Source organism: Heloderma suspectum, chromosome 5 (assembly GCF_057233095.1).
Source record: "Heloderma suspectum isolate Gila_16-S chromosome 5, 16-S_ref, whole genome shotgun sequence".
Classification (NCBI taxonomy): Eukaryota; Metazoa; Chordata; class Lepidosauria; order Squamata; family Helodermatidae; genus Heloderma; species Heloderma suspectum.
The window spans coordinates 101,383,329-101,411,262 of NC_139462.1; the positions used below are offsets into that span (position 1 = coordinate 101,383,329).

Below are 27,934 nucleotides of genomic sequence, written 5' to 3' on the forward strand. Positions count from 1 at the left end.
TGTTCAGACATTTGGACTCTGATGCATAGTTGTTCCAGTACAGTCCTAGTGAGACTTATCACCACTGTTTTATAGTATTTTAATGTATTGTGATTTTAAGGATGTTTATATTATATTTACATTATTTGGTTGTTGTTTTGGTTTTGTGTTGTTAGCTGCTCTGTGTTCCAGAACTGGAAGGATGGGATATAAAATATTGAATAAATGAATCATTTTACTCAACCATTTACAATTTTCAACTTAAATTAAATAATACAGAAACAAGTAGATTAGCACACCTTGAAGACTGCTGTTTTTTCTTTTGTTTCTTCCATTCTTCCATTTTACCTCGATCTTTGTTTGTATACGATCCAAGTAGGTACTGGTTAAATGGCAACGTGAGTTTGGGTTGATTTAGTCTTGCTCTGCGTACAGCAAAGTCATCCTTCTCTAAGTCAGGAATTCTGTCTTCTCGCTCATCTTCAGAGCCAGAATCTTTTCGTTGATAGCATAACATAAAGGGGTTCTCTTTACGAAGGATGATGTCTGGAGTTAGCTCATTCATTTCACACATGTGCTTTTGACTGATACATAGCAAAATTAAATGGGAAATCCAGATGTGAAATGGAGGAAGACAATGCAATTCTCCATATTTTAAAAAGGCAACCAAAATCTGCTTATACATGCTGTTAGTTTAGAGGAAATGTTCATAATTTAAGATTCCATGCTGCAAAACCTGGAATTCCATGCACGTATGACAAGTGGCATTAGGTCTTTATTTACAACTTTATTTATGAGTGGAACAAACATTGATACAATGAGAATTACTAATTTCACCATTTCAAAGAGGTGGTATTATTCTCAAACAATTCAATATTCTTTTTACCTCTAATCAAGAACTATCAAAACAGATTCTGGCCATGTACTTAACATAGAGGCACTCTCTAGCTTTTTGTGCTCCCTTCAGCCACTTGTAACAGCTTATGATGAATTTTTCTTCCATCTCTACAATAATAGCAGAAGTAAAGCATCTTCTCTGAAAAAGTCTGATCATCAAAATCTTTAGATTATGGTCCCACTGATGACTATCATAGAACATGACTGCAATCACTGATATTCCTCTAATGGTGGTGTAAACTTGAGAAGGGAGGGGGTATTTGTCTATTTTAAAAATCTACACTACACATTTGGGGCCATTTTCTTCCTGTCCCTGAAACACCATGCACCTGTGGAATTCCTCTTTTAAAAGGGCCAGAAAGGATATTCCTTTTAAAATATGCTCATCCAAGCTTGTGAACAACCACAAGCAGTATCATTACCAAAGTTCATTGTCTACTAGAGGCCCAGACATTCAATGTTGTTCCAGTTTATGTATCAAACGGTCCCAATCCCCCCAAAAAACACTTCTTTCAAAGGGAAATCCCTTTTTATGGCAGAAATGAATTATTGAAGAATTCTGACAAAGCAGATCCAGGAATTTGAGTTTTGCAATACCACACAGTTATTACTGACAAGAAAAAGTGCAGCAACATACCCCCATGGCATCAAAATAAAAGTATGCACAGCTGCATTTTTCCCTCAAAACTATCACACTTCAGCTGCAGTTCTGAAAGCAGATGTGAGGCAGAAAGTTATTCAAGAACCATTTCTATCACAGTTGTTTCTAAAAACTATCATATTTGATATTTCTCTTTGTAAACAGACATAGGGAGACCAGATGTGATAGGTACAACACTCAAAAAGGGACAGAGGGCTTTCATATCAAAGGGTGAATTGCAAGGCAATATTTATGTTTAGGTGTGAATTAAGATGATTGTGCCATTTTAAATCTGCATTTGCTTTTCTGCTTCCATTTTTTCTATTAGGAATAGGGGAGCAGCTGTGAAATGAACGGCAACAAATTTATTTATGTTAACAAGGAAGAATCATAGAATCCATAAAGTTGGAAGGGATCTTGGAGGTCATCTAACCGAATCCCTCACTCAAGCCAGATATGCAGTACAAGATGCAACTACAGCATCTTTGACAGGTGGCCATCTAGCCTCTGCTTCAATACCTTAAGAGAAGGCTAGCCCGCCACTTCCTGAGACAGTCAGTTCCATTGCTGAACAGCTCATACTGTTAGGATGTTTCTCCTAATATTAAAACCTGCTTCCCTGTATTTCCCACCCATCAGTTCTAACCCTGTCCACTGGAACAATAGAGAATAAATCTCCATCTTCTGCATTACAGCCCCTCAGATATTTGAAGACTCTCTTCTCCTCCTAAGAAGCTTGTATGGAGAAATTCAAATATCTTTCCTACAAATCTAAGCAGTTCCAAACTGGTTCAAGCATTAAGGCTTTCCCAAGTAAATCCTCAGCCTGCCTTCGCATGTTACAATGTATGAGGTGAAGATGTGGGTTGGGGGGAGCACAAGTACATTACACTTCTTCTGTAGGTAGGCAGGCATGTTTGTTCTTCATTCCCACTGGCCACGACCACCTACATCTCAACAGCATTATAAACCAAGGCAAATCAATGGGCTTCAGTTACAAATGATGACTCAAATATCAAAGTGGAAAACACCAACAACAGTAAAGAAAAGGGAAAACTTCTCAATTCAATTGGATCTAAAAGGTCTCTCTCCCCCTCTCTTAGTTGCCATCACTAAATTATTCTCTGCTACAAAGAAATACTAATTCATTTCATCTTGCTCTTTCAGAACTAGAAGAGGTATAGGAAAGTATCCAACGACATCCACTGTACTACTGCCAATAGCTCTTGGAAGCAAGTGCTACTGATGTTGCCCAAGCATTGGCTTATGCTAATGCAAGGTCAATAGCACTAGCACACAGACACTCTTGGATCCTTCCCGCAGATGGGTAGGGTCTGAAAGGGGTCCGTTGCTACGATAAAAACACTTCAGTGCAGGGTTGCTCTTGGAGCCTTTGCTTATCAGTCGGTATTCCCTACCTCCTACCCCCATCCACAAAAACCGCACCCGGCACCCAGAAAAACAAAATTCAGAGGACAATGGAGAAGGAAATAATTACTGCTGCCGATACTGAACATCTTGCTCTACCTAAGGCAGTACAAGAAGTCCTTGTGAAGAGAACATGAAGAGTTTTGCATATAAGATGATATCAGAGCTCTCTCTCCCCCCGCCCCCACTTCGCTGCCCTTAGCTAAACAATTGGCTTGTCCACATGTGTTTGTGACTTTGAAGGGGAAATCTGAAGCTGGAAGATTGGAGCTGGGCCTAATGGCCAAAGGCTGTTAACCTCTTCTGAACACATATGCTAAACATCTTATGCCCAATGTAACCCTGTTGGCTGAGGAACAGTGAACTTGGATCCCCAAATGTGAATTCACAGTTATCCTTCCGAATTTTAAACCACATGACAAGTTACTTGAAAATAAGCAGGATGCAAGAGACTGCAACATTATTTTTATTAGTGTTTGGGTTCCAAGATTCGCACTTAAGCCTCACAGATTCTGTTGTTAAAATACTTTGTTGCCTTGGTTATTGCATACATTAATTGCAATGTGTCTTCCACATATAGATGGCTTATGCTATTGCCTGAAATGTAACCTAAAAGAGTGAGACACCTTTAGAAAAACTACCAGAAATTGGCTGCACACGTGACAAATAAGCAGTGTCTGAGGCAGTGGGGGCAAACCTCACCTTTTTTTGCACTTCCTGTGCAAAATGGGGACTTGCACATCTTGCCCCCCGCAAGACTTTCAGATGTGCGTGAAGTTCACACGAATCAGAAATCCCATCTACTTACAATAAGTGGAACCTGAACCTTTGTTTTTCAGACTTACTTTTCAAAGCTTTATTACGAGACCAGTGCTAGATGGTTCCAAGGTGGTGTCTCATGTATCACAACTTTTTTGTAATGTCCAAAGCCATCTAAGGGCAGGTTCCAATGATGCCCTGACACCTCTTGAGCAAAAAACAACTCTTGCTCATGAAAACAGATCTACTTGCATGATCAGTGTAATGTTAAAATCACAAATTCAGGCAAGATCCTGGCTCATCAGTCAACACCTCCGTTACACTGCTCATGTAATTAAGCTGCCCATGTTTCTAGATTTTGCTCATTTTGGCCATCACACTACTGTTGGAACCAGCTGTGAGTTGAGAATCATCTCTGCTCAGGCTAAACGAGGTCTAATTTCTGAGTGTGCCTGTGTGTGGGGAGTGTGAGCTTGTGTCCATGGCAGCACTATTTGCAATTAAGCCACTCAATGTATGCGGTTCCATTTATATTATTTTTTACTACAGCTGGATCTGTACCCAACCTAAAATGTATAATCAGATGGCATACCAAGAATATACAATTTCACCACAGTATTAATAAGATGCCTCCAATGGGTCACTACTATTTCACTGGTTTTATAAAAACTGCTGTATATCATGTGACTATAAATGAACACAGGTATCAATCTACCGGAGTTTGGAACAGAGATAAACAAACAAGCCAGCATTTTTAAAGCATACAACAAACACAAATCATAAAGCAGAGAGGGATATCATTTCATCTAATCCATCCCCAAGCCAAAATCTTCCATGTACCAACACATTTACATGAAAAATGCATGCACATACACACACTCTCACACGCAGCCTCTAACAGCTTACTCCATATCATCCACCCCAAAATGTGCTGATACCAGATCGATTGAAAGAATTACTGGTAACAGAAGCCCCACCCCACCCTACAACCGGAGGTGATGCCTGCTGGAGAGGGGGACAGTTGCAGTGGCTGAGGGAGGTGGCACTGTCCTCCCACCTCCTCAGGGATAGTCAGGTCTCACAAAATCCAGGAAGCTTCCCGGCCATCGGGAGACCAAGAGAATAGAGATCTCATAATGGTCAGGAGGTCTTTCATGAGGTCTCTCAATCATCATGAGATGTGGGGGCAAGGCAAGAGTTGGAGAGGCCTATATAAAGCCATATCCCACGTCACCCAGCCTCTTTGCCAGGAGCAGTGGCACAGTATGCTAGGAGAGGGACCACCCAGCAGATACCGGGCAGCTGCTGAAGAAGAGACATGCTTTTAGTCTAACCAGTTAGGCCAGACACAAGGCTTCAAGATAGTCAGAAGGTTCCAGATTGAGCATGGACCCAGGCACATTTGCAGCATGGATAGCCAGACAAGTTCCTCAGATAAAGTCAAGTAGAGGAGCCCGCACCCCCATCCCATATCCACTGATCCCAGTTAATCAAGCAATTGTAAATACTCAACAAAGTTGTGGGAACATTTTAAACTCCAAATCGGTGTCTGCCTTTTCCTTGCCAACCAGAGTTGTCATTGCATGCTTGCTTACAGAAAATGGTTGAACACGGTTTCCATGCTCTAATCGGTAAATGTAATGAGCTGTATGTTTTTTTTAAAATAATTCTTGTTTTAAATTAGATATCCTTTAATGCAACTGCTTATCTCATCTCCATTTAATACAAACACACAAGCATAGTCCAGTCACCCTGAAGAAAACTGAAGATTTAGAAGCTGTTACATCATCACAGTAATTAGTGTGATTGTTTTCCAGCCAAGATTCACTGCAGTGTAATTCCCCACTTGCAACAAATGTGTTTAACACCACACAATACTGCATTGCACAGCTCCCCGATTCCCAGCTATTGTCTTCAAATATCTTGTAATTAATTGCAGAGATCAAACGATGCGGATATTTATTAGGTTAATCTTTGTCTGTGTGTGTTACAGGAAGTAATATTTCAGCAAACCGAAACCCACCACAAAGCACAGCAAATCAGCATGATGCATGCACAAGCAAAGTCCCACGGCATGGCGCTAACCTGCTGCCATAACGTTGTGCTGCTGGCATGATCTTAATGCCAGCCTGCTCAAGCCTTCTTAGCTTTCTGAGCTCCTCAGGGTCTTTTTCATTATTTCTGGGCACCACTGTTTTGTTTGCAGATTGTATAGGAGACTGATGTAAAGCATCTCTTTGGAGTGTGTCTGTCTGAACAGGCTTCACAGCAGAAACTCTGCAGCCCAAGAGCACCTCTTCGGATTGTACCAGTATCTCACTTTGTTCTTCTTCTATAGTTTCAGGGTGACTTTTGCTATTAAGTTATACAGGGCAGATTATTACACAGTATGCTCCTGTTTCCTTAGCTGTTGCTATTTGGGATAACGCAGACCAGGTAAGTTTGTCCCACATAGGGATGTCAGAGAATTCTGCCACGGATCCCAGGGAGGCTGAATTCCAGTGAATTCGGCCTCCCTGGGTGAGGCCAGTGAATTTGGCCCCCCGGAATCCATGGTGGAATGGAGCAACCTGCCCCACCACCCCGCAGAAGCCCCCCGGAATGGAGCCTACCTGGCTGTGGCTCCAGTGGTGGCGGTGGCTCCGGGTGCTGCCGGGCTGCGGCCGCAAATGGCGGCCGCTACACTGGCCACCATTTTCATCCCTTCGCTGAGCCGTGATAGGCTACGTAAATATTTACGTAGCCTATCACGGCAAAAGCAGGGACGCAAATGGTGGCCGCTATGCCATTTGTGTCCCCGCTTTTGCCGTAATAGGCTATGTAAATATTTATGTAGCCTATCACGGCAAAAGTGGGGACACAATGGCACAGCGGACGCCATTTGCGTTCCCGCTCTTTGCCGTGATAGGCTACGTAAATATTTACGTAGCCTATCACGGCTCAGCGAAGGGATGCAAATGGCGGCTGCTATGCTGGCCACCATTTGCGTCCGCAGACCTGCTGCAGCCAGATGTCCAGCTGCGGATGCACCCGGCCGGTGGCTCCACGGAGTCACCATGGAGCGGAGCTGGCCGGGGAGGATTCCGGGGGGAGGGACAGCGCACCTTCCCCCCCACTGCGGATGCCACTTACGAAACAGGGAAGTGGTTTTCTACATCCCTAGTCCCACATCAGATTAAAAGGAGGGATAGTGTGTGTGTGTTTTTAATGCAAATATTAAAGGAAAAGAAACGTTCCACTATTTTGACATACCAATGCGCACTGAAAGATATTACACTCACATTTTATGTGTATGGGTTGGTTCTAGACTAAATTAGTTGAACTTGGTTCCTATTCAAATCAATTACTTTGTTCTGAACTAAGTTCAACCAATTTGGTCTGGATCCAACCAATTATTAGAATGAAAAGAAAAGTTGTTGACATTAAGGTATTTATTTATTTAAAACAAAAACAAAATGGGGTGGGGGGGACAACCTGCCTTAATGATCACACAGGGCTCCAGTCCGGTTTAAACAGTTTAAAAGTCTCCATGCAGCATGTCCCTGTGGATGTAGACATATGAACCCTGTTCACTCATTCCAGCCACATGGGGGAGGAGCACAGGGATGTCCTCATTGGCACTGCTCCCTCTGTTGTGTTCCCAACAGCCTTCAACACACTGGGGATGAATGTCTGTAGCAGGGAACCCTGCTGTACCTGTGTAGACTCCCTGAGTGAATTAGAGCATTTTAAATTGCACATGAGTGCAGCAGGCTCCCCCACTGCAGAAGCTCAGCCCCAACGTATGGAAAGCTGATGTCGGGAATGTGATGTAGAAGGCGGGGCCTATGAACGTATCCCTGCTGCCTGCTCCCTCGCCCTGCAATTCAAATCATGTGTGGACAAGTGAACAGGACTATAGAGAAAATAACATCTCACCGCAGATGAGCACCTTGACAGACCCCACTTCCCAGATCCAATCGGCTCGAGCATAGTGGGGGGAAAGTGAGCTGCTGCAGCTCATGCGAATCAATGCTAGGAAGCAGCGTATATCCTGTGGATGTGCTTGATCAGATGTTTCTTTGCCCGCTATTCATCTTACTCTTCTTTATATAGTGCCATCAACATCCATGGCATTTTACAGAGTAACATAAGCAAATGAAAATAGGTCTCTGCATCGAGGACCTAACAATCTAGATTTAGACAACCTAGACAATAGGGAGACAGCTGATGGAGAAGGGAAGGAGGGGAAAGGCCGTCACAACAGGAGTGGAATATGAGTACATGTCATTCTGAGGATTCGTTCTTGTTGGGGGTGAAGACTAAGAGGTTACGCCAAAGGCTTCCTCGAAAAGATGGATTTGGGAGGGATTTGAGGAGGGAGAGCATGCACATGGGGACAAGGTAGTAGCATCCGCAGGGACTATCCTCAGGGGAATTTTAGATTATCTAAGTAACTGTATCAACATAAAACAAAATATCTTGTTAAAACAAAGCAGCTCAAAACAACTTGTATGTATAGTAAGGCTTATTAAGTAATTCTGGAACAACGTCTCCATAAACCAAGAACAGAACCATTGTTTATGTGATGTTCAAAAGCAAACTTCATTTCATGTGATCATTACCTATCAAGCAAGCAAGGGAAAGAAAAAACAAAACCACATACTGGCCACCAGTGAATGAGAGATGCACTTGTTGAGTTTAGGTGGCTCTGTGTTATAAGATTTGGTAACTGGACACCATGGCCAAGGCCTTACCTGAAAGGTCTTTCTCCTCCTAGTGGAGAAGTAGCAGTACTCCAGCTCTTCCTGTACTCCTCTCGTTCAGCTTTCTTCTTCCTGAGAGGAGCCGGAATATAGGCAGTCTGGTTACTCTTATTGGGGAGGTACTGATTAAAAGGCACAATTGATTTGGGTTCACTGTAGGATATCCGCCTTGCAGACATATCGTCTTTTCTCACATCAGGCAACTTTCGATGTGGCAAGTCGGATTCAGAATCACTTCCTCTCCCTGTTTAAAAAAAAGGATAAGTTAAAGTACTTAATCAAAGTGTGCCAGATTAAGAATCTTTATATTTGGTGTGGTGGAGTCATCCCCTTCACCCATCTAAATGCCTGGTTTCCATGCTCAGAATACCAACAGCCCCCTGAACATATAATCTAGAAGGGCTCCTTAAATTCCACTGGCAAATGAAGCACACAAATTCCAGCCTCAACTGAGAATGGAGATGAAAGACGATGTAAAAGCATATTCTGTTTTAAGGTCCATCTTGAAGTTTTACAGGGTCAGAAGAATACATAATTCACTAGGTCACAATATTTTTGAGATCCATTTCAATCCGTTTCAGGCCTGGTTTTCGAACAGAAACTGCCTTGGTCGCCCTATGGGATGACCTGTGTCATGAGAGGGGCAGGGGGAGTGAAACCCTGTTGGTTTTCTTAGATCTCTCAGTGGCTTTCAATACCATCAACCATGGTATCCTTCTGGTATGGATTAGGATACGGGGGCACTGTACTGCAGTGTTTCCACTCCTACTCGATGTCAGGATTGATTCTGAGAGCAGGGAGATAGTTAGCAGCTCAGATTCAGAAGAGGAACAGCCAGAACTGGGGGATGCATTTTCCCAAGCCAGTTCAGATATGGGTAAGCGTGCTTCTCAGGTTACTAACTACCAGATGGAAGGCCTGAAGCCTCCTCCTTGCCCCCCTCTGTGAGAAGCTGGGAGGAGGAGGAGGAGGAGGAGAGTGGGGGCTGTGACCTAAGAGATGCTAGATTACGGTGCAGAGCTAAGAGGGAAATGTCAGGGGGGATGCATGAGAGGCGACGTAGGGAAGCATCACTGGAAGGGCGGGACACAAACTTGGTGTTCCCATTTGAATGCCCTGGAGGCATTCCTTTGTAGCCTGACAGTCTTGGAGGATTTGCATCTGTAATGAACCTGTTGATAATGAATTAAAGGCCTGAGACTGAAGTCTCTCTATCTGTGTGTGTAACTGCATCAGGAAAGAGGGGGCCCAAAGGAAATGTGACACTTGGTTAGCCATTTCCAGAGGGTGGTGCTGGGAGATTATTGCTCTGCTCTATAGCAATTGTGCTATGGGGTTCCTCAGGGCTCTATTTTATCACCCATGCTGCTCAACATTGACATGAAACCACAAGGGAAGGTTACCCAGAGATGTGGACTGAGATGTCACCAATATGCTGATGACACTGAGCTCTATTTCTCCTTTTCATCAAATCCAGGTGAGGCAATGGGGTGTTTTGAATCAGTTCTTGGGTGTGGTAATGGACTGGATGAGGGCCAATAAACTGAGACCCAGACAAGACAGAGATACTTGTGATGGGTGGTTCGTCTGTCCAGTTAAGTGGTGTTCAGCCTGTTCTGGAGAAGGTTGAGCGTCCCCTAAAGAAGCAGATTCATAGTTTGGGGCTGCTCTTAAACCCATCATTGTCACTGGAGTCCCAGGTGGCCTCAGTAGCCCAGAGCACCTTTATCAGCTTAGATCGATATACCAACTATGCCCCTACCTCAGGGATGGGCAACACATGGCCTACAGGCTCATTGTGACGCCCAGCCCACCCCCAGTGTAGCCACCAGCACCCCACATTGCCCCACAACTGCACCAATTTTTTCCCCCCATCAGAAAAAGTCACTGTTTCCCACCGAAATTCAGTGGCAACCCGCCACAGCTTAGCTTGTTTTCAGGCTAAAATTATCCATACTAATTCTCCATAGTGGCAAACTGAGAGTTTTGAACTCCCCCCCCCCTCTTTTCAGTGGTGGGGCAGGTCTGGAGGAGCCGGATTGGCCCCTGGACTGCCCAAAGTTGCCCATCCCTGCCCTACCTCGACGGAGATAGCAGTGTGACAATTATTCACGCTCTGGTAATCTCCTGTTTGGATGCATTGTACACGGGGCTGCCTTTGAAAATGAACGAGAAACTTCAGTTATTCCAAAGTACAGCAGCTAAAGTGCCAACTGGGACTGGTCAATGCAATCATATTATGCCAGTACATTAGCACTGGCTGCCAGCCCATTTTCAGACCCAGTTCAAAGTGCTGGTTTAAAGCCCTAAATGGCTTCAGGCCAAGTTACCTGCAGAAGCTTCTCCTTCCATATCTACCTACCTGGGCCCTAAGATCATAATCTGAAGCCCTCTTCCAAGCCCCCCACCAAATGACGTGAGGTAGGTGACTACAACTGTAGGGCCTTTTCAGTGCTGGCATCCCATCTGTGGAACACCCTCACCAGAGTGACCCACCTGGTGAGTCATTATTGTATTTTCAGTGCCAGGTGAAGACCTTTTTATTTTCCAAGGTGTTTTAATAACTATTTTTAGCTCTTTTCGATCTTAGCACTAAAAGCACTGCTGCTGGTTTTATCCGCTGTAGTATTTTTACTCTTTGCAGCTGGTTTTATCTTGGTTTTATCCGCTGCAGTATTTTTACTCTTTGCAGCTGGTTTTATCTTGGTTTTATGTGCTGTACTATTTTTACTCTTTGCTGCCAGTTCTATCTTATGCTGTTTGTTTTATTATGTGCTGTTTTTATTCATTGTTTTACTGTTTGTATTTTATGTTTATAATGTATTGTACACCACCCAGAGACCTTGAGTTATTGGGAAATGTAAAAGCACAATTAATCAATACACAGAAGTGTGCAAAAGGCAGTTGATCTTTTTTGTAAGAAACCACATCTTGTTACTCATCCAAGTAACAAGAGAAAACACAGGTACAGTATATATCCTGCATTATCTTTTCCACTATAATGATTTGTAGGCTTGATGTTTTAGGTGTCTTAAGCAGGAATCTTCAATAAATAACTACAGTACACATAGAACTACACCAGAACATAAGAATCACCTTGCTGGATTAGATCATCAAAGTCCATCTCATCCAGCATTTCAAGCAGCAGAGAATCAAAAGCTCTAGAAGCTCACACACAGGGCATGTGAAAGTGATGGTCATTCATAATTGTTTAACGCCAGCATCTGATACTCAGAAGAATACTGTATCTAAAGATGGAGATTCCCTGGCTAACAGACACTGAAACACCTTTCATTCAAGAATTTGCAAATCCTTTTGAAAAGCCATCAATTCCAGTAATGAATCTGTGGCCAATCAACTTCATTGAATGACCTCGGGTTCAAGCATTACAAAAGAAAGAGAAAAATGTCTGTACCGTTGTAAACTCTACAAAATGAACTCATCAGAACTACTATCACCATTTCTTTCTTTTCCAAGAGGGTAGTGTTGTACACCAACACTGACATGAACAGAAATTCTGCCATCCCATTCAGTTTTTGCTTCTACTAACCAGGTCGCTAACTGGGATTCAAAATGTGTGACTGGAAGAACAAACGCACCTTGGAAAAACAAGTGGTAGGGGGAAAAGCCATTTGTGGGGCATCATTTGGAGCAGAGAAATTGCTATATGGCAAAAGATTTAGCAGATGCGCACACACACTTCACCATCCGAAATTCCCTTCTTGCAAAGCAGGTGTTTTAACTTGTTATAAATATGGATGGACGAATTTGTCAATTTCGGTTTCTCTGAGTTTCCCATTTTTCCAATCTTGTCACAAACTTTGAGAGGTTTTTTTCAAAGTTCACATGAAAATTCACATGCACTTTTGTCCACATTTCTCGTAACACATGCACTTTTGTATGTGACTTTGCTTAATATACACATTTTTTGCAAACAATTTTTCCTAATAAAATATAATGTATCTTAAACATTATTTTCAGTAATATATGTATTTCGGTGCTCAGTCTTCTCTAATATACACATCTTTGTATGCATTTTTTAACTGGAAAGCTCCACTGCAAAATTTGGAGAAGTGTGAATTTTGAAGGATAACAGAGTTTCAGTTTGTGCATTGGTTCAAAAATGTGAAATTAGGGAAGTCTGCAGTAAAATGCAAACCAAATGAATTTCTCCCCCAACCCTAGTTATAACCATACTGTAACAGAGACTCTATGAATACATGTAGTTTGTCCCTTGCACTAATAAAATAAAAATGGAGGAGGAGACAGAAGTTACTTTGGTGATAAATTGAATTATTGTAGCAATAGATCAGATCATCTTGCTGTGCATTTGCTTCTTTGCTGTTCAGCACTTTTGTTTATGAAACTCAAACAGTCCAAGAGGTAGAGAAAGGACTTGACCATGACTGAAAAACTGACTTTGTCACATTTAAAAAACAAAAATGTACTATTAATGTATTTGTTATTACTTCCATTAAAATACAAGAAGCTAATTGTCTAGTCCAATAGATTAAGCATTCCATTTGGACTGGAAAAACGTCTATTCAAATCCTCACTCAGCTTTGAAACTCACTGGGTGACCTTGGACCAGTCGCTGTCTCTCAGCCTATCCTACCTCACAGGGCTGTTGTGATGATAAAAGACAGACATGTATGCCAACTGAGCTCTTTGAGGAAGAGCATGATACAAATGAGAAGATAAATACAATAAATCATAACATAAAATATAATCACAAGCCCATTGAAGTTAGAGACCTTAAGCATGATTAACCCTGTGATCGATTATGGATTTAAACTCTGAACTTAAGCAGCATTTTTGAGACATGAAAAGAAAAACATTGTTCTCCTTCAAAATCTTTCAAAGTCAGGCTTAGCCCAGAGAACTGGAAAGAGAAATAAAGTCATCCTCTCTGAGAAGAGAGATTCACAATACTACTACTATACCGCTGTCAACAATGCCTGACCATCTATATTCTGTGCCAACTATTTTTTAAATGCTATATAGAAAAGACAATTTTCTTTACAGCATACATTAGGGTTGATCACTTAAGAACTGGTTCCTCTTTCTTTATAGCACTATGCATTCCAAGCTGTGTATTCCCCATCCTCATATTCTCATTGCCTCCTGGTCCCACTTTATTACTTAAGCCAATGTCTGCCCAATATCTCCTTACACTTCAGACCCAAGAAGCACCATCTCATAAATTAAGACTGCTATGACGTAACTTCCAACCCACCTTCCAAGACAAAAACTGCAAATGATGAAAGACTTCAACTGAGGTGTGAGCAAAACTATCTAACGTGCTCTCAAGCCATAAATCAGCATTCAAAGCAAGTTCCTTTCCTGCTTCATGGGATCAGGAAGGCACAACACATTCGTACAGCTGACACCAACTTCTTCAGCCATTTTACACCAAAAGAGACATGTGTCACATTCAATAGGTGCCCTGGGGAGCACAGCTTACCATCACTGCTTCCTCTTAGCACCACATCTGGAGACGGCGTCTGCTGGGAGCGGGAGCCAAAGGAATCCAGACTATCAAAAGAATCATCTCTACCATGGCGAGGGGGAGAAAGGGAGTCACTGCGTTCGGAGTCCCAACAGTCTACATAACCACTGTCGCGGATGCTGCGCTTGGGGCTTTCAACATCCTCAGTGTCCTAATGTGAAAGATGGGGAGAAAGAAGTCCTTAAAGAAATTCACTTACACAAAACAGTAAGAATTCTCTGTGAATCTTGCCTGCATGCAGCTATGGCTGGAGAAAGACAAATACTTTTCTAAGTCAGTTGAGAGTGGTACAGTAGAATCATTGCTCTACTGGCGTTCACACATTTCTTTTGTACCAAAGTTGTCTCTGGTCAAATAGGTTTTGGAAGTTTTTGAAACTACAAAAACCTCTTTAACTGGGGAGAAAAGAAATATGTGAATACACTATAGGAAGCAATGAGTCTCTCACACCACTTCCAATTCTCTTTAAAGAACTAATTGTTTGTTTCCAGCTCTGTTTACCAGAGGAGATGGTGGAATGAATGTACGCACCATAGTACACAGGCAACGATGCCTTTGTCATATCACCTTCAATCACCTATCACCATCTAAATCTTCCATCTTCTCTCTTCGAAGTCATGTTAATCTGTCACAGCAAACACAACAAGGAGTTCTGTGGCACCGTTAAAAGGCTAACCCATTTATTATGGCATGAGGTTCTGCAGGCTAGAACACATTCAATCAGATGCAGGTGTACCAAGCAGTTAAAAATAAAAAATCAACCTGAAACATGATTGATCCTTCATCCATATCCTCTTCATATTCATTGTCCACATCATACTGGCAAAGGCATCTTGGCTTTAAGTTAACACGCAAGGCATGTCTAACCTCACCGAACAGATCTCTTGTATTGGTCTGGAACACCAGTAGCATGAATTTGCTGTTGCTGCTTTTGGCTCAGCCAAAATAATAAAGCTGGGAGCTCCAGCAGCCTCTTTCTACCTTGAGGAGAAATGCCACTTATAGAAGAGGGGATGTCTTTCTTCCTGAAGCAATCAGTAATGGGGGAAGAAGAAAAATATGCAAAACGCTTTTCCTGATGCCGCTGAGGAATTCAGTCTTGCTCTTTGCTTGTTGCCAGCTCCTGGCTCTGGGGGATATGAAAGCACTTGTAGCTGACCCACATGTTCAGAGCAGTGAGAACAATGGCCGTCTTTGACAGCCTCGCGATTATAAATTCTTTCCAGTGCAAGCTGCACATACTAAAACACTGAAAGCTCCCAAAGAGGGAAAAGGTCAGTGGAAGCCATCCTCAGCCTTGTATTATTAGGACATTCCCCCTTGTTTCAGCTAGTATCTTATCATCGGTAACAAAAGCATGGGGCCAAGACAAACAAAAATAAGGCCTCTACTGAAAGGCAAACTTTCTGAAGGTTTTCCCTCAGCCCTCCACCCTCTGAATCAAAAAGGTGGGGACTTACATTATCACTTACATGGAGTCATCTGAAAAGCCTGAGATGAGAAATGCTTCTCAGAGGTCACTTTAAAATGTTAGAAAGCTGCCAACAGAAGCTTTCACTGAAGGAAATTTGTTCAGAAGTTTCTGCCTCATGTGCTACAAAGAAACAAGACATACCCTCAGTCTCTTTCACGTGTGTGTATGTGTGTATGAATGAATACACACACACATATACACACACACACACAAGCTATTGTACATGTACCTCTAAAACCAAACTGCACATTTAATCAAGAGATGTTTGCAGATATGTGGATCCTATAGGCACACTTGTCAAGGAGTCAGGATTGGCCAAAATACCCTGTTAGGTGTGTCCCCAGTGGCAAATCTGGGTGTCTCACTGCACTGCGTGTAGAATGGTCCTTAAAAAAAGTGTGGATGTGGAAAGACGAGGTTCAAATCCTCACTCAGCTATTAAGCATGGGTCATTTCACACATTACAAGAGAGACAAACCTAGGTTTTCTACCAAGCACACACTCAAACTCACAGTTCCCTAAAAGAGCGCTGGTATGATGCACGTGTTTCCAAATATGTGTTTCTTGTAGTCCCACGTTATATTTTTAGGTGCACTCTAAAAAATTTCCTAGCTGTACACTTAAAAAAAAAAAAGTGCCCAGGGTCTTCAAAAAGTCACTACCTCCTTTTGTATAGATGTTGTTCAATCTGGCCTCATTCAGCATACTTACACTCTGATCCTATACTAGTTTAGTAGTAAGTCCTGCTTTTCAATAGGATGTCTTCCTGAGAGCAAAGGATTGAAGCACCACCATCTACATGTCTGAGGACTACAGTATGTGATATTTTCCTGTATGGTGTGTGAACAACAGAGAGCACACGCCAGTTAGCGCTGCATCATCCACATATCAAGATGTGATGTTGGGCATGGAGGTGCTCTGTATTTTATACAGCCTTTTTGTTGTTGTGGGCTTCTGTCAAACTTATAGGCTGGCACTAAAGTGGAAATTATTATCATCATCATCATCATCACCACCACCACCACCTCCACCACTATTATTATTATTATTATTATTATTTATTGGTGATGTGCATGTGAGGGGTGGACCTGTATATTGTAGGAATCCCAGGGAGTTCACTGCAGACACATTGCACCCGCTTATAGGATCTCTGCCACTTGGTGTCAAGAATGGAGCATTGGGTCCCCAAGTACAGCATTTTTGGTTCCAACCTATGCACACTTAGCTAGGAGTAAGCTCCACTGAAAACAATGGGACTTACTTCTGAGGAGACATGTATAGGGTTGTACTGCAATTTCCCAATAGGAGTAAATAAGAAGTATACCCTTACATACAAGAAAGGAAAGGGATACACCTGAGGAACACAAGTGGGTTGCGGATAAACTCTGTCCCTTCTCCTGGTGACCCAAGCCATTAAGGATCAAGCCTGTTCCCGTCTACATAACCTAATCCTTTTTCTTGGTCACAGAAATCCCATTTCTTATAAGGCAGGCCATTCTTATTATACCTAGATGGCAGATGAGAGGCTGGGCTGAGTGCCCAAGAGCCCCCCAAAACCTGGAGCCAGCACTTCCTCTAATTTTACCTCAGCATGCAGAAACCAAGCAGCTGTTATTTCCTTCCACCTGTACACAACACTTTGCACCTTTCCCCCAGATTTCTAGGCATCATTCCCCCTCCAACACACAATGTATGCAACTCTGTCAGGTAAAGACAACTTAACACATTCTGGTGTCTTGATTCAAAAAATCCAGCGGCTGCCCATATAGTGGTAAAAAATAAACCATCTAATTGACAATTTGCTGCTCCTTTAATGGCGCCCCCAAAAATCTTGCTTGAGGTGGGTTGCCTCACTTTGCTTAATTGTAGGGTCAGCCCCAGCAGCAGCGCACCCACACTGAGAAGTCATTGTGATATATACAAACCTAATAAATAACACAGGATGCAAAACACAATAAAATTATTTTGTATTCATACAAGATGGCTATTTACCTGTATAGCATTAAAAAGGTATTCTATACATTGCTAGAAAAGAACCAGAATTCCAGTTCCCAAAGCCAATCCCTATTAAAAACCCTCTTTGCCTTCTCCCACGCCACCCCAACCCATCTGACATCTTTCTCAAATTCTCTGACGCTCCACATCTTGCATACCAATAGAATACATTTAATCCTTTGGCAAACCACCAATTTTTGAAAAAGAGGGAGAGAAAAAGAGAATGTTTGACTATCATGGAAAAGTTCAGCAGCAAGAGGAATGAAAATCAGATGAATTATCCAATAACACAGACCACTTTTCATTCATAAAACATTTCAAACATTCAAAGCAGGCTTGTTTTTGTTTTGTTTGCTTTTTTTTAAGTAAGCATTTGAATGAATTAAGGAATGAATGGACTGTAAAATAAAGCCTTGGTTCTGAAATTGTAAGTTTTGTTAGATTGTCATTTGAATAGAAGTTCTGTTCAGCTTGGTTTTGTCTGTCATGCCAGTCATTTAAAAGGGCAGGAGGGTGCACTAGAATGTACCAATGGAGAGGACATTCACCCCCTCTTTCTATGTAACTGGACCAGATCCGTGGCTAAGAGCGTGAGCTGTGATCTAGGAAGTAAGCCTCAGTCATAAGCTCACTAGCTGGGCTTTGGCATAGGAATACTGCCCTGCTTACAAGGCTGTTGTAAGGATTACCAAGATAACATGACATTTACTACTTTGTAAATGTCATGTTATCTTGGTAATACTTTGAACATTTAAAAATATGCTATTTAATTGCAAGGTATTATTCTTTATTACAGTAATTCACATGTATGTAACTATGCAGCCTCTGTGTTTGCAACCTATTGTCACAGCCTCACTTCAAATATGTGGGTCAATTCCTTTGCTTACATCTGTATTATTACTTTTTTTTTTTAACCAATAATCTGTACCATGGCATTCCATAATGCAACAGTTATCGCAGCCATCTGGATAAAATCAAGTCCACAGACACACAATAAAAGTAGTCATAACAGCCACATAGAAGATCTCTATCCCCAACCATTTCACATATTACAAACATATTGTGGATTGAGAAAAATTTAGGAAAAAATGCACTAGAAAACATTTTATTATCTAGTTGACCTGGTTATTGTTGTTTGGAGGATGGATATACGTAGAAGCAACCAATGATGAACCAAATTCTGGAGCCCTACAACTCTCTGATCCACAGATCCTAACACAGATATGATAGTGCCTGAAGCAGAAAACCTGGTTCTGCTAATTAACAAGTTCTCCTGCACACGCTGTAGTGAAATGAACGGGAGGTAGACAAGAGTTCTTCCTTTATAACACCCAGTAGTCACTCGCTTCTGTTCCTGGGTGCATGTGCTTCTCAAAAGTCTGAGTCGGGGGAAAAAGCCAATAAGCACGGGAATGGTTTTCCACCACACCAGTACAATGCAGTCCATCTTTGTTGAGCTAGGAGCCAAGCTTGCCCCCAGACCTAAGTACAAAGGGTCTGAGTGTGCTCTTCCATATACTCTTTCTCACACATACAGACTAAGATCCAAGGATGTAACAAGCGGTCAGTTGCTCCTCCCTGAAACCGCCCCTCAGGCTCCCCTCGCCCACCTTGGGGCTATTCTTTTCAGTCCAGTTCCAGTAGTAGAGGGAGAGACAGTGGCTGGGGGAGGGCTCTACACCCACCCAGCATCTCTATATGCTATGGGGGATCTGCCACTTTCATGCCAACTTTGTTTCTAACACTGGCCAAGTTCCAGTTCATTGCTTAGGCACTGGTAGAGGATATTCCCTAGGCACCAAGCTCCAAAAGTGAGATGCGCTTAAAAGAGAAGCAGCAAAAGAAGGAAACAGCATGGAAGTAGTTGTTGAGGTGACACAATTGTCATCCTGCCCACGCCCCTGAGCCACGCTTGCCACACCCCTGCCCCGCTCGTCCCCTGCCTGCGTTCGCCCGGGCGGCCTCGTCAAGCTCAATTGCCATATTGGAGGGGGTAGGGGAAATATGGCAATCGCAAAAATACGCATATTTGAGTATACACAAAATGGAGCTGTGAATGGCCCATATACTCAAGGTTACAGGCATTTGCTTGCATTTTCACGATCACCATTTTTTGGCCAAAAAATGGTGATTGCGGAGCTCAACGAGGCCACCCAGGTGAGTACAGGCAGCTCGGTGTGTGCCAAGGAGCTCGAATGCGGGTCCGGGTGTGCACAAGTGGGGGCAGGGGCTGGGCGGGTGGCCGGAGAACCTGGATGGGACGGGTGCCCATCCATAGTTGTAGTAGACCATTGTACATATGAAGAAGCTGATTAACATGAACTTCGCATTATACTGTAATAACTACAACCCTTATATAAAACTTGGTTGTGTGGTATCAGACTTCTTTATTCTATTTATTTGGCTTAAAGAGTTATACTTCACCTTTTCATCAAACATCTCCCCAAAGCAGGAGTTTAAAAGTAGAGCTGAGCTGTATTAAACCTGGAGCACAGAAGAAATTCAAAGGTCTACCATTTTAGTCCCATCAGCAGGGTTCCCGTGTTGGTGGCTAGACTACCATTTTCTTTCCCCCACAATGCCTCAGGTGTAGCTTGGCTTCAGGGAATTGTATAGAAAATGGCTACTGCCCATTGGGAGTGTCATGCTTCCCTACAATGCCCTGGCATGACACTATGTGGGGAAATAAAATGGTGGCTGGCCCAACAACATAGGAGCTCTGCTGTTGTTAAGACATTATACCACACAGAGACCATGAGAATCATGCAGATGCTACCCATCATGCAGATGCTACCCATGTATTGTGCAATGTTTAAAAACTTCTTACTTTATCACAGCCCAGCACATATAGCAGCTACCCACCACCATTACTATCGCCCCATGGTGCTAGTGTGCAGAGTCTGAATGTCCCAAGCCAGCATATGTTAAATTATGTTATGATACGCCAGCCTCCTCGAACCCAGTGTTCACCAGACGTGTTGGACTGAAACTCCCATCACCCCCAGCCAGCATGATGGGAGTTGGAGTCCAACACATCTGGTGAGCATCAGGTTGGGGGAAGCAGGTCTACACTTAGAGCAAGCACTGTTTAAACTGGCTCTTACTGCCTCTACTGACAGAAAACCTCCTTCTCAAGCCAACAGTGTAAAAAAATTACATGAGCATTGAAGTTGGCAGAATAATATATACAGGAACAATATTGTTCAAAATGTACTTGAACAATATTCATGGTTAACATGAATTAATTAATTAAAGGCTGCATTGTATCCATTCAGAATCTGTAAGAGCGTTTAGAAAATACGGCCTTAAGCACTTATTCATATTTCATCCCACTGCCCATCATTCAAATGACTCTCAAATTGTAAAAATAAAATAAAATAATGATAACAAAATCTGTTGGGTGCAAGCCACACTATTTGGAAGAAATCCAAGCCTTTAATAGTTTATTAAAAACCTATTTTTGTCCCCAAAGTGACAACAATACCTTCCTCATCTGTGTCAGCAACCCTTCAAACTCCTTCAGGTTCAGTGTCGCTCCACTGTAGGAAGTGCTGCTGTTGGCGGTCTTCCCCAGCCAATAGATGGCGACTAAAACCTGAAAAATTCAAAGGACATTAATTGGGGAGCAAAACCTATCCAAACCATTTGGTCAGTTCAGTACAGTAACTTTGCCTAGCTGTCTCTCAGCCTTCGTAAATCACATTGTAAATCACAGAAAAAGTCTTTAACATGCACAGGGTGCAATCCTATACACACTTACCTAGGAGAAGGTCTCATTTAACTCAGTGGGGCTTGTTTCTGAGTAGACATTTATAGGATTGCACTATAAATCCTTTGTAAGCGGTTTGTTTTTTTTAAGGTTTTCTATTTCACAAGGGGAACAAGACAGAAATTGTCTTTCATGTTGTAAAAGAGCAAGAATGGTATTACATGTAACACTGTTGTAAAGACTTTGTAGTCACATTAGTACGCTGGCATTTTTAACGTATGTGAAGTAGCAACAATAGAGCTCATTATCAAACCTTGTTCAACAATCCCTGGGAGGCCAAATAAAGAAAACCAAAGCACACCAGCTCCTCAAGAGTCACAGGCTTTAGAGATCAATGAAATGGTTTAAAAAGACTTCCCAGTAGAACTAAAATTGCTTATAGTATATCTTCATACATTGCTATCAAAATTCTAAGATATTAAAATAATTTGCCATTGACTTTCATAGAAATACTGACTGTATGACAAATGCTTATTATAGTTCTGTTAGAATACAGGGCTTAGTTTGATTAATCTGCCATTCTAATGGGTGCTGAGGTGGCTTAGCATTTCTAATTTCTTAATCATAAAAAATAATCAAGTATACCAGTTCCTGGGGAACACAAGTGGGAGGGTGCTGTTGCACTCATGGCCTGTTTGTGGGCTTCCCGCAGACATCTGGTTGGCCACTGGGCAAACGCATTGGACTATGTAGGCCTTTGGTCTGATCCAGCACGGCTCTTATGTTCTTAACCTCAAAGGAGTAAAGTGCTTCTCTGTATCTTACAAAATACACATGGGTTTTTTTAGCTGTCTTTTTCCTTTACATACACAGGGTCTCTAAATTATACAATTTGTATGTGCTTATTAAATTTGTACAAAGCCTCTCCAGACAAGTAGCAATGACAGCTAACAAGAAATTGCACCATTATACTACCAATAGGAGGGCTGAAAGAACATGGCCTGCCCAAGGCCTTCTTATGAGTTTATGTCTCAAGGGAAATTTTAAACAGAGACTTCTTCAGTCCCAATTCATTGACCTGGTTCACCCAACATTACAACCCACCATGGGGGATCCCCCATGATGGGTTGCCATGACATCCAAACACGACACAGTTTCTTCAGGCTGGCTTATTTTTTTATGAACAAGCCACCCTGTGAACCCATGGCTTGTTGTTGGGTTGTTCAGGGTGGTTTGTTTTCAGGGTGGCTTATCACGATGTCCAAACCCGGCAGGGTAAGTTCATCATGGATTGTCAGGAATGGCTAGAGAGCTGCCTGGCAAGAGTGGCAAAAAAATCCTGCCACTCCTCATGATCTTACTAGTGCAGCCCCCATCCTCCCTCTTCCCTTGTCAGTGCCCTTCATCCTGTGCTCCTAAAAATAAAGAAAAAGGAGAGTGCCCTGAACATGTTTGCAACCATTTTAAAAATTATTTTAAATTTTCAGTCTTGCGCAAGTGCACAGATATGAAAATCTGCCACTATGAAATCTGCGTCATTTTCTGCTCAGTTTTACTGCTCTGCCATGAAATTTGTGTATTTTATCCATCTGCCTCATTGCTCTGCCATGCAATTTGCATAATTTCCCCTCAGCTTTACTGTTCTGCCTTTGAAATTTGCATATATTTACAGATCCCCTTCACTGCTCTGCTTTGAAATTTGCATATGTTTACCAATTCATCTCCCTGCTCTGTAACCCACATGTTTACCTGACAGGTAACAATGGAGACCAGCAGATGGAAGCCACAAGCCCAAAGCAGGGGAGAAAGCAGCTGGCAGCTGTGGGAGAAGGATCTTTTCAGGTGGGTGTGTGTACTTCGGGAGTACACCTTTAAAAAAAAAGGTGTTGGCTAGAAAGGGAAACTGAAGGGGAGGATGAAATAGACACGAACACTGCACAAAGGGGATATCACTATCCCTTGCTACATAGCAGGGAGGTGATCTTGCACTCTTGCATAATTACGTAACTCCTAGCACTTTCCCCACCACCCTTTGGGCTAACCAGGGTTTGCTTTGTTGTTGTTGTTCAGTCGTTCAGTCATGTCCGACTCTTCGTGACCCCATGGACCATAGCACGCCAGGCCTTCCTGTCCTGCGCTCTCTCCCGGAGCGTGCTTAAGTTCATATTCATTGCATCCATGATGCTATCTAGCCATCTCATCCTCTGCCGTCCCCTTCTCCTTTTGCCTTCAGTCTTTCCCAGCATCAGGGTCTTTTCCAGGGAGTTTTCTCTTCGCATTAGGTGGCCAAAATATTGGAGCTTCAGCTTCATTATCTGTCCTTCCAATGAGCACTCAGGGTTGATTTCCTTTAGGATGGACTGATTTGACCTCCTTGCAGTCCAGGGGACTCGTAAGAGTCTTCTCCAGCACCACAGTTCGAAAGCATCAATTCTTCGGCGCTCAGCCTTCCTTATAGTCCAGCTCTCACAGCCATACATTACTACTGGGAAAACCATAGCTTTGATTAGACGGACCTTTGTCGGCAAGGTGATGTCTCTGCTTCTTACTATGCTGTCTAGGTTGGCCATAGCTTTCCTCCCAAGGAGCAAGCGTCTTTTAATTTCATGGCTACAGTCACCGTCTGCGGTGATCTTGGAGCCCAAGAAAGTAAAATCTGTCACTGCTTCCATTTCTTCCCCTTCTATATGCCAGGAAGTGATGGGGCCAGATGCCATGATCTGACTTTTTTTAATGTTGAGTTTCAAACCAGCTTTTAAACTCTCCTCTTTCACCCTCAACAAGAGGCTCTTTAGATCCTCTTCGCTTTCTGCCATTAGGGTGGTATCATCTGCATATCGGAGGTTATTGATAATTCTCCCAGCAATCTTAATTCCGACCTCTGATTCATCCAACCCGGCATTTCTCATGATGTACTCTGCATATAAGTTAAATAAGCAGGGTGACAATATGCAGCCTTGTCGTACTCCTTTCCCAATTTGGAACCAATCGGTTGTTCCATGTCTGGTTCTTACTGTTGCTTCTTGACCCTCGTACAGGTTTCTCAGGAGACAGGTCAGGTGGTCTGGTACTCCCATCACTTTAAGAATTTGCCACAGTTTGTTGTGATCCACACAATCAAAGGCTTTCGCGTAGTCAATGAAGCAGAAATAGATGTTTTTCTGGAATTCTCTTGCTTTCTCCATGATGCAGCGAATGTTGGCGATTTGATCTCTAGTTCCTCTGCCTCTTTGAAACCCTGTTTGTACTTCCGGTAGTTCTCGGTTCGCATACTGCTGAAGCCTAGCTTGTAGGATTTTGAGCATCACCTTGCTGGCATGTGAAATGAGCGCAATTGTGCGGTAGTTTGAACACTCTTTGGCGTTGCCCTTCTTTGGAATTGGAATGTAAACTGACCTTTTCCAGTGTTGTGGCCACTGCTGAGTGTTCCAGATTTGTTGGCATATTGAATGCAGCACTTTAACAGCATCATCTTTTAGGATTTTAAATAGCTCGGCTGCAAACCCTGGTAATGTTTAAGGTTGAAGAGAAGGTTGAGAGAACCCACACTAAAAAGGAAAGGAATTAGGGAGGGAGTGCACAGTCCTTGAACCTGCTCCAGACTTCTTAATGATAGTTAAGAAATCAGGGGACCTAGACAGGCTATGTATTTTTTAGAATGTTATGTCTGCACTGCCCCCAAGGTCCTCACAGCCCGTTTAAAGGTTATTCCTCCCCACGTCCTTTTCTGGTGTTCAGGGGCACACTGTATCTACTGTACTGGAGGGAGGGGGCAAATGCAATGAAATATTCAGCATCATTTGACCAGGGGGTGGGGTGGGAGGGAGAGGGATTAAAATCACAAGCCCGCAGTTCCAAGTGCAGGAAACCTACAGACAAAAGCACCTGATTAGTCCCAGGATAGAGAAAGACAAGGAGAAAATGAAGAGTAACCAAGAATACTGGTCTAGGTAGGGACCAGTGGAGGCTGGTGGCTCCGATGTTAGTGGGGCGACTCCACTCTGGGTTTCAGCCAGAACCAGTCAGAACTCTAAAGGAGCTGTCCAAGGTGCAAAGCCACAAACATGTGAAGCATCTTGGAGAGCTCCTTTAGAGTTCTGACTGAAACCCGGAGCGGCTCCACCACCCCACTGACATCGGAGCCACCAGCCTCCACTGATAGGAACACAAGAAGCTGCTTTATACAGAGTCAGACCACTGCTCCATCTAAGTTCCGTACTGTCCGCGCTGTCTGCTGACAGCTCTCCAGGCCCAGTTGGAGGGGGACTCTCTCGCAGCCCTCCCTGGTGATGCTAGGGAGCAAATCTGGGACTTTCGGCACGTGAAGCATGTCTGTCTGCTGACAGCTCTCCAGGCCCAGTTGGAGGGGGACTCTCTCGCAGCCCTCCCTGGTGATGCTAGGGAGCAAATCTGGGACTTTCGGCACGTGAAGCATGTCTGTCTGCTGACAGCTCTCCAGGCCCAGTTGGAGGGGGACTCTCTCGCAGCCCTCCCTGGTGATGCTAGGGAGCAAATCTGGGACTTTCGGCACGTGAAGCATGTCTGTCTGCTGACAGCTCTCCAGGCCCAGTTGGAGGGGGACTCTCTCGCAGCCCTCCCTGGTGATGCTAGGGTGCAAATCTGGGACTTTCGGCACGTGAAGCATGTCTGTCTGCTGACAGCTCTCCAGGCCCAGTTGGAGGGGGACTCTCTCGCAGCCCTCCCTGGCGATGCTAGGGAGCAAATCTGGGACTTTCGGCACGTGAAGCATGTCTGTCTGCTGACAGCTCTCCAGGCCCAGTTGGAGGGGGACTCTCTCGCAGCCCTCCCTGGTGATGCTAGGGAGCAAATCTGGGACTTTCGGCACGTGAAGCATGTCTGTCTGCTGACAGCTCTCCAGGCCCAGTTGGAGGGGGACTCTCTCGCAGCCCTCCCTGGTGATGCTAGGGAGCAAATCTGGGACTTTCGGCACATGAAGCATGTCTGTCTGCTGACAGCTCTCCAGGCCCAGTTGGAGGGGGACTCTCTCGCAGCCCTCCCTGGTGATGCTAGGGAGCAAATCTGGGACTTTCGGCACGTGAAGCATGTCTGTCTGCTGACAGCTCTCCAGGCCCAGTTGGAGGGGGACTCTCTCGCAGCCCTCCCTGGTGATGCTAGGGAGCAAATCTGGGACTTTCGGCACGTGAAGCATGTCTGTCTGCTGACAGCTCTCCAGGCCCAGTTGGAGGGGGACTCTCTCGCAGCCCTCCCTGGTGATGCTAGGGAGCAAATCTGGGACTTTCGGCACGTGAAGCATGTCTGTCTGCTGACAGCTCTCCAGGCCCAGTTGGAGGGGGACTCTCTCGCAGCCCTCCCTGGTGATGCTAGGGAGCAAATCTGGGACTTTCGGCACGTGAAGCATGTCTGTCTGCTGACAGCTCTCCAGGCCCAGTTGGAGGGGGACTCTCTCGCAGCCCTCCCTGGCGATGCTAGGGAGCAAATCTGGGACTTTCGGCACGTGAAGCATGTCTGTCTGCTGACAGCTCTCCAGGCCCAGTTGGAGGGGGACTCTCTCGCAGCCCTCCCTGGCGATGCTAGGGAGCAAATCTGGGACTTTCGGCACGTGAAGCATGTCTGTCTGCTGACAGCTCTCCAGGCCCAGTTGGAGGGGGACTCTCTCGCAGCCCTCCCTGGCGATGCTAGGGAGCAAATCTGGGACTTTCGGCACGTGAAGCATGTCTGTCTGCTGACAGCTCTCCAGGCCCAGTTGGAGGGGGACTCTCTCGCAGCCCTCCCTGGTGATGCTAGGGAGCAAATCTGGGACTTTCGGCATGTGAAGCATGTGCTCCAGTACTTAAATGTGCCCCTGCCCAGTTAGGGGGATGAACCCTAAGCAGGTAGAGATATTAATTTTTATGAGCACTATCTTTTTTTAAGATAATTTCAGACTATGAAATTATAATTATTTTATAATTATAAAATTAATAAACTTTAATAAATACCGAAACACAAACAGACTATGAAATTAATTATAATTTCATAGTCTGTTTGTGTTTCGGTATTTATTAAAGTTTTCCTGTTTATTTAGAAACTCCCAGTGCTGTGCTTGGGATCAGTCTAGATAACGATCAGATAACTGACAGGAAACTTCCACTTACAGAAATAAATTCATTGCAGGGGAGGGGCGAAGCACACCCATATATGATGATGTGAACTGAAAATGTTCCACTATTTTACCATTTAGGAAGCCAACTTTTTCATGATACATTTCCTGATTTTTTTTTAATAAGTTCTTGTATTCAGACACTGATGGAATTCTCTGTTGAGTTATCATCCTTTGCTTTGACTACAGTCAAAAGAAGGAGTCCGACTGTGTGACATTAACAGTTAGGAAAAATGACTCAAAAATTGAAACATAACATTTGTCACCTGAAATATAGGAAGCGTACCCCCCAAAAAGAAAAAGACAATGCAGCCTGTCTTTTGGCAAGAGCTGTTGCAGGGACAATGTTGCATCAGTGTTCACCCAGTTGAGCAGGCTCCAGTTTGATTCCATAACTGGCGATGGACTATAAAAATCAGGGGCCCAAAATGTGGACCTCCCATATGAATCTTCCCATATGAACCTTCCTACTTGCTGACTTCAGCACAGGAGGCTGTGGGCAGTATGCAGTGGTGTCATTCCACAAACTCAAACAGGGCTAGCGGAGCTCCACTGAATCTTTCTGTTGCCTAAGTGGTTGCCCATTACATTTGTGCAACTGTTTGTGCAAGCAGTTGCGCAACAGGTTGCATAACAAGTTGACAACAGGTTGCATAAGAGTTATGCTCAACGGGTTGT

The 27,934-nt window shown here is 43.6% G+C and overlaps 1 protein-coding gene across 1 annotated transcript in view; it reads right to left on the minus strand.

Annotated features, from left to right (window-relative positions):
* LIMCH1 (LIM and calponin homology domains 1) overlaps positions 1–27,934 on the minus strand; it is a 273,734-nt gene that overhangs the window by 74,255 nt on the left and 171,545 nt on the right. The window contains 5 exon segments of the mRNA XM_084859780.1: positions 279–563; positions 5,789–6,058; positions 8,440–8,692; positions 13,913–14,108; positions 20,911–21,021. Of these exon segments, the coding sequence (XP_084715906.1) occupies positions 279–563; positions 5,789–6,058; positions 8,440–8,692; positions 13,913–14,108; positions 20,911–21,021 (1,115 nt within the window).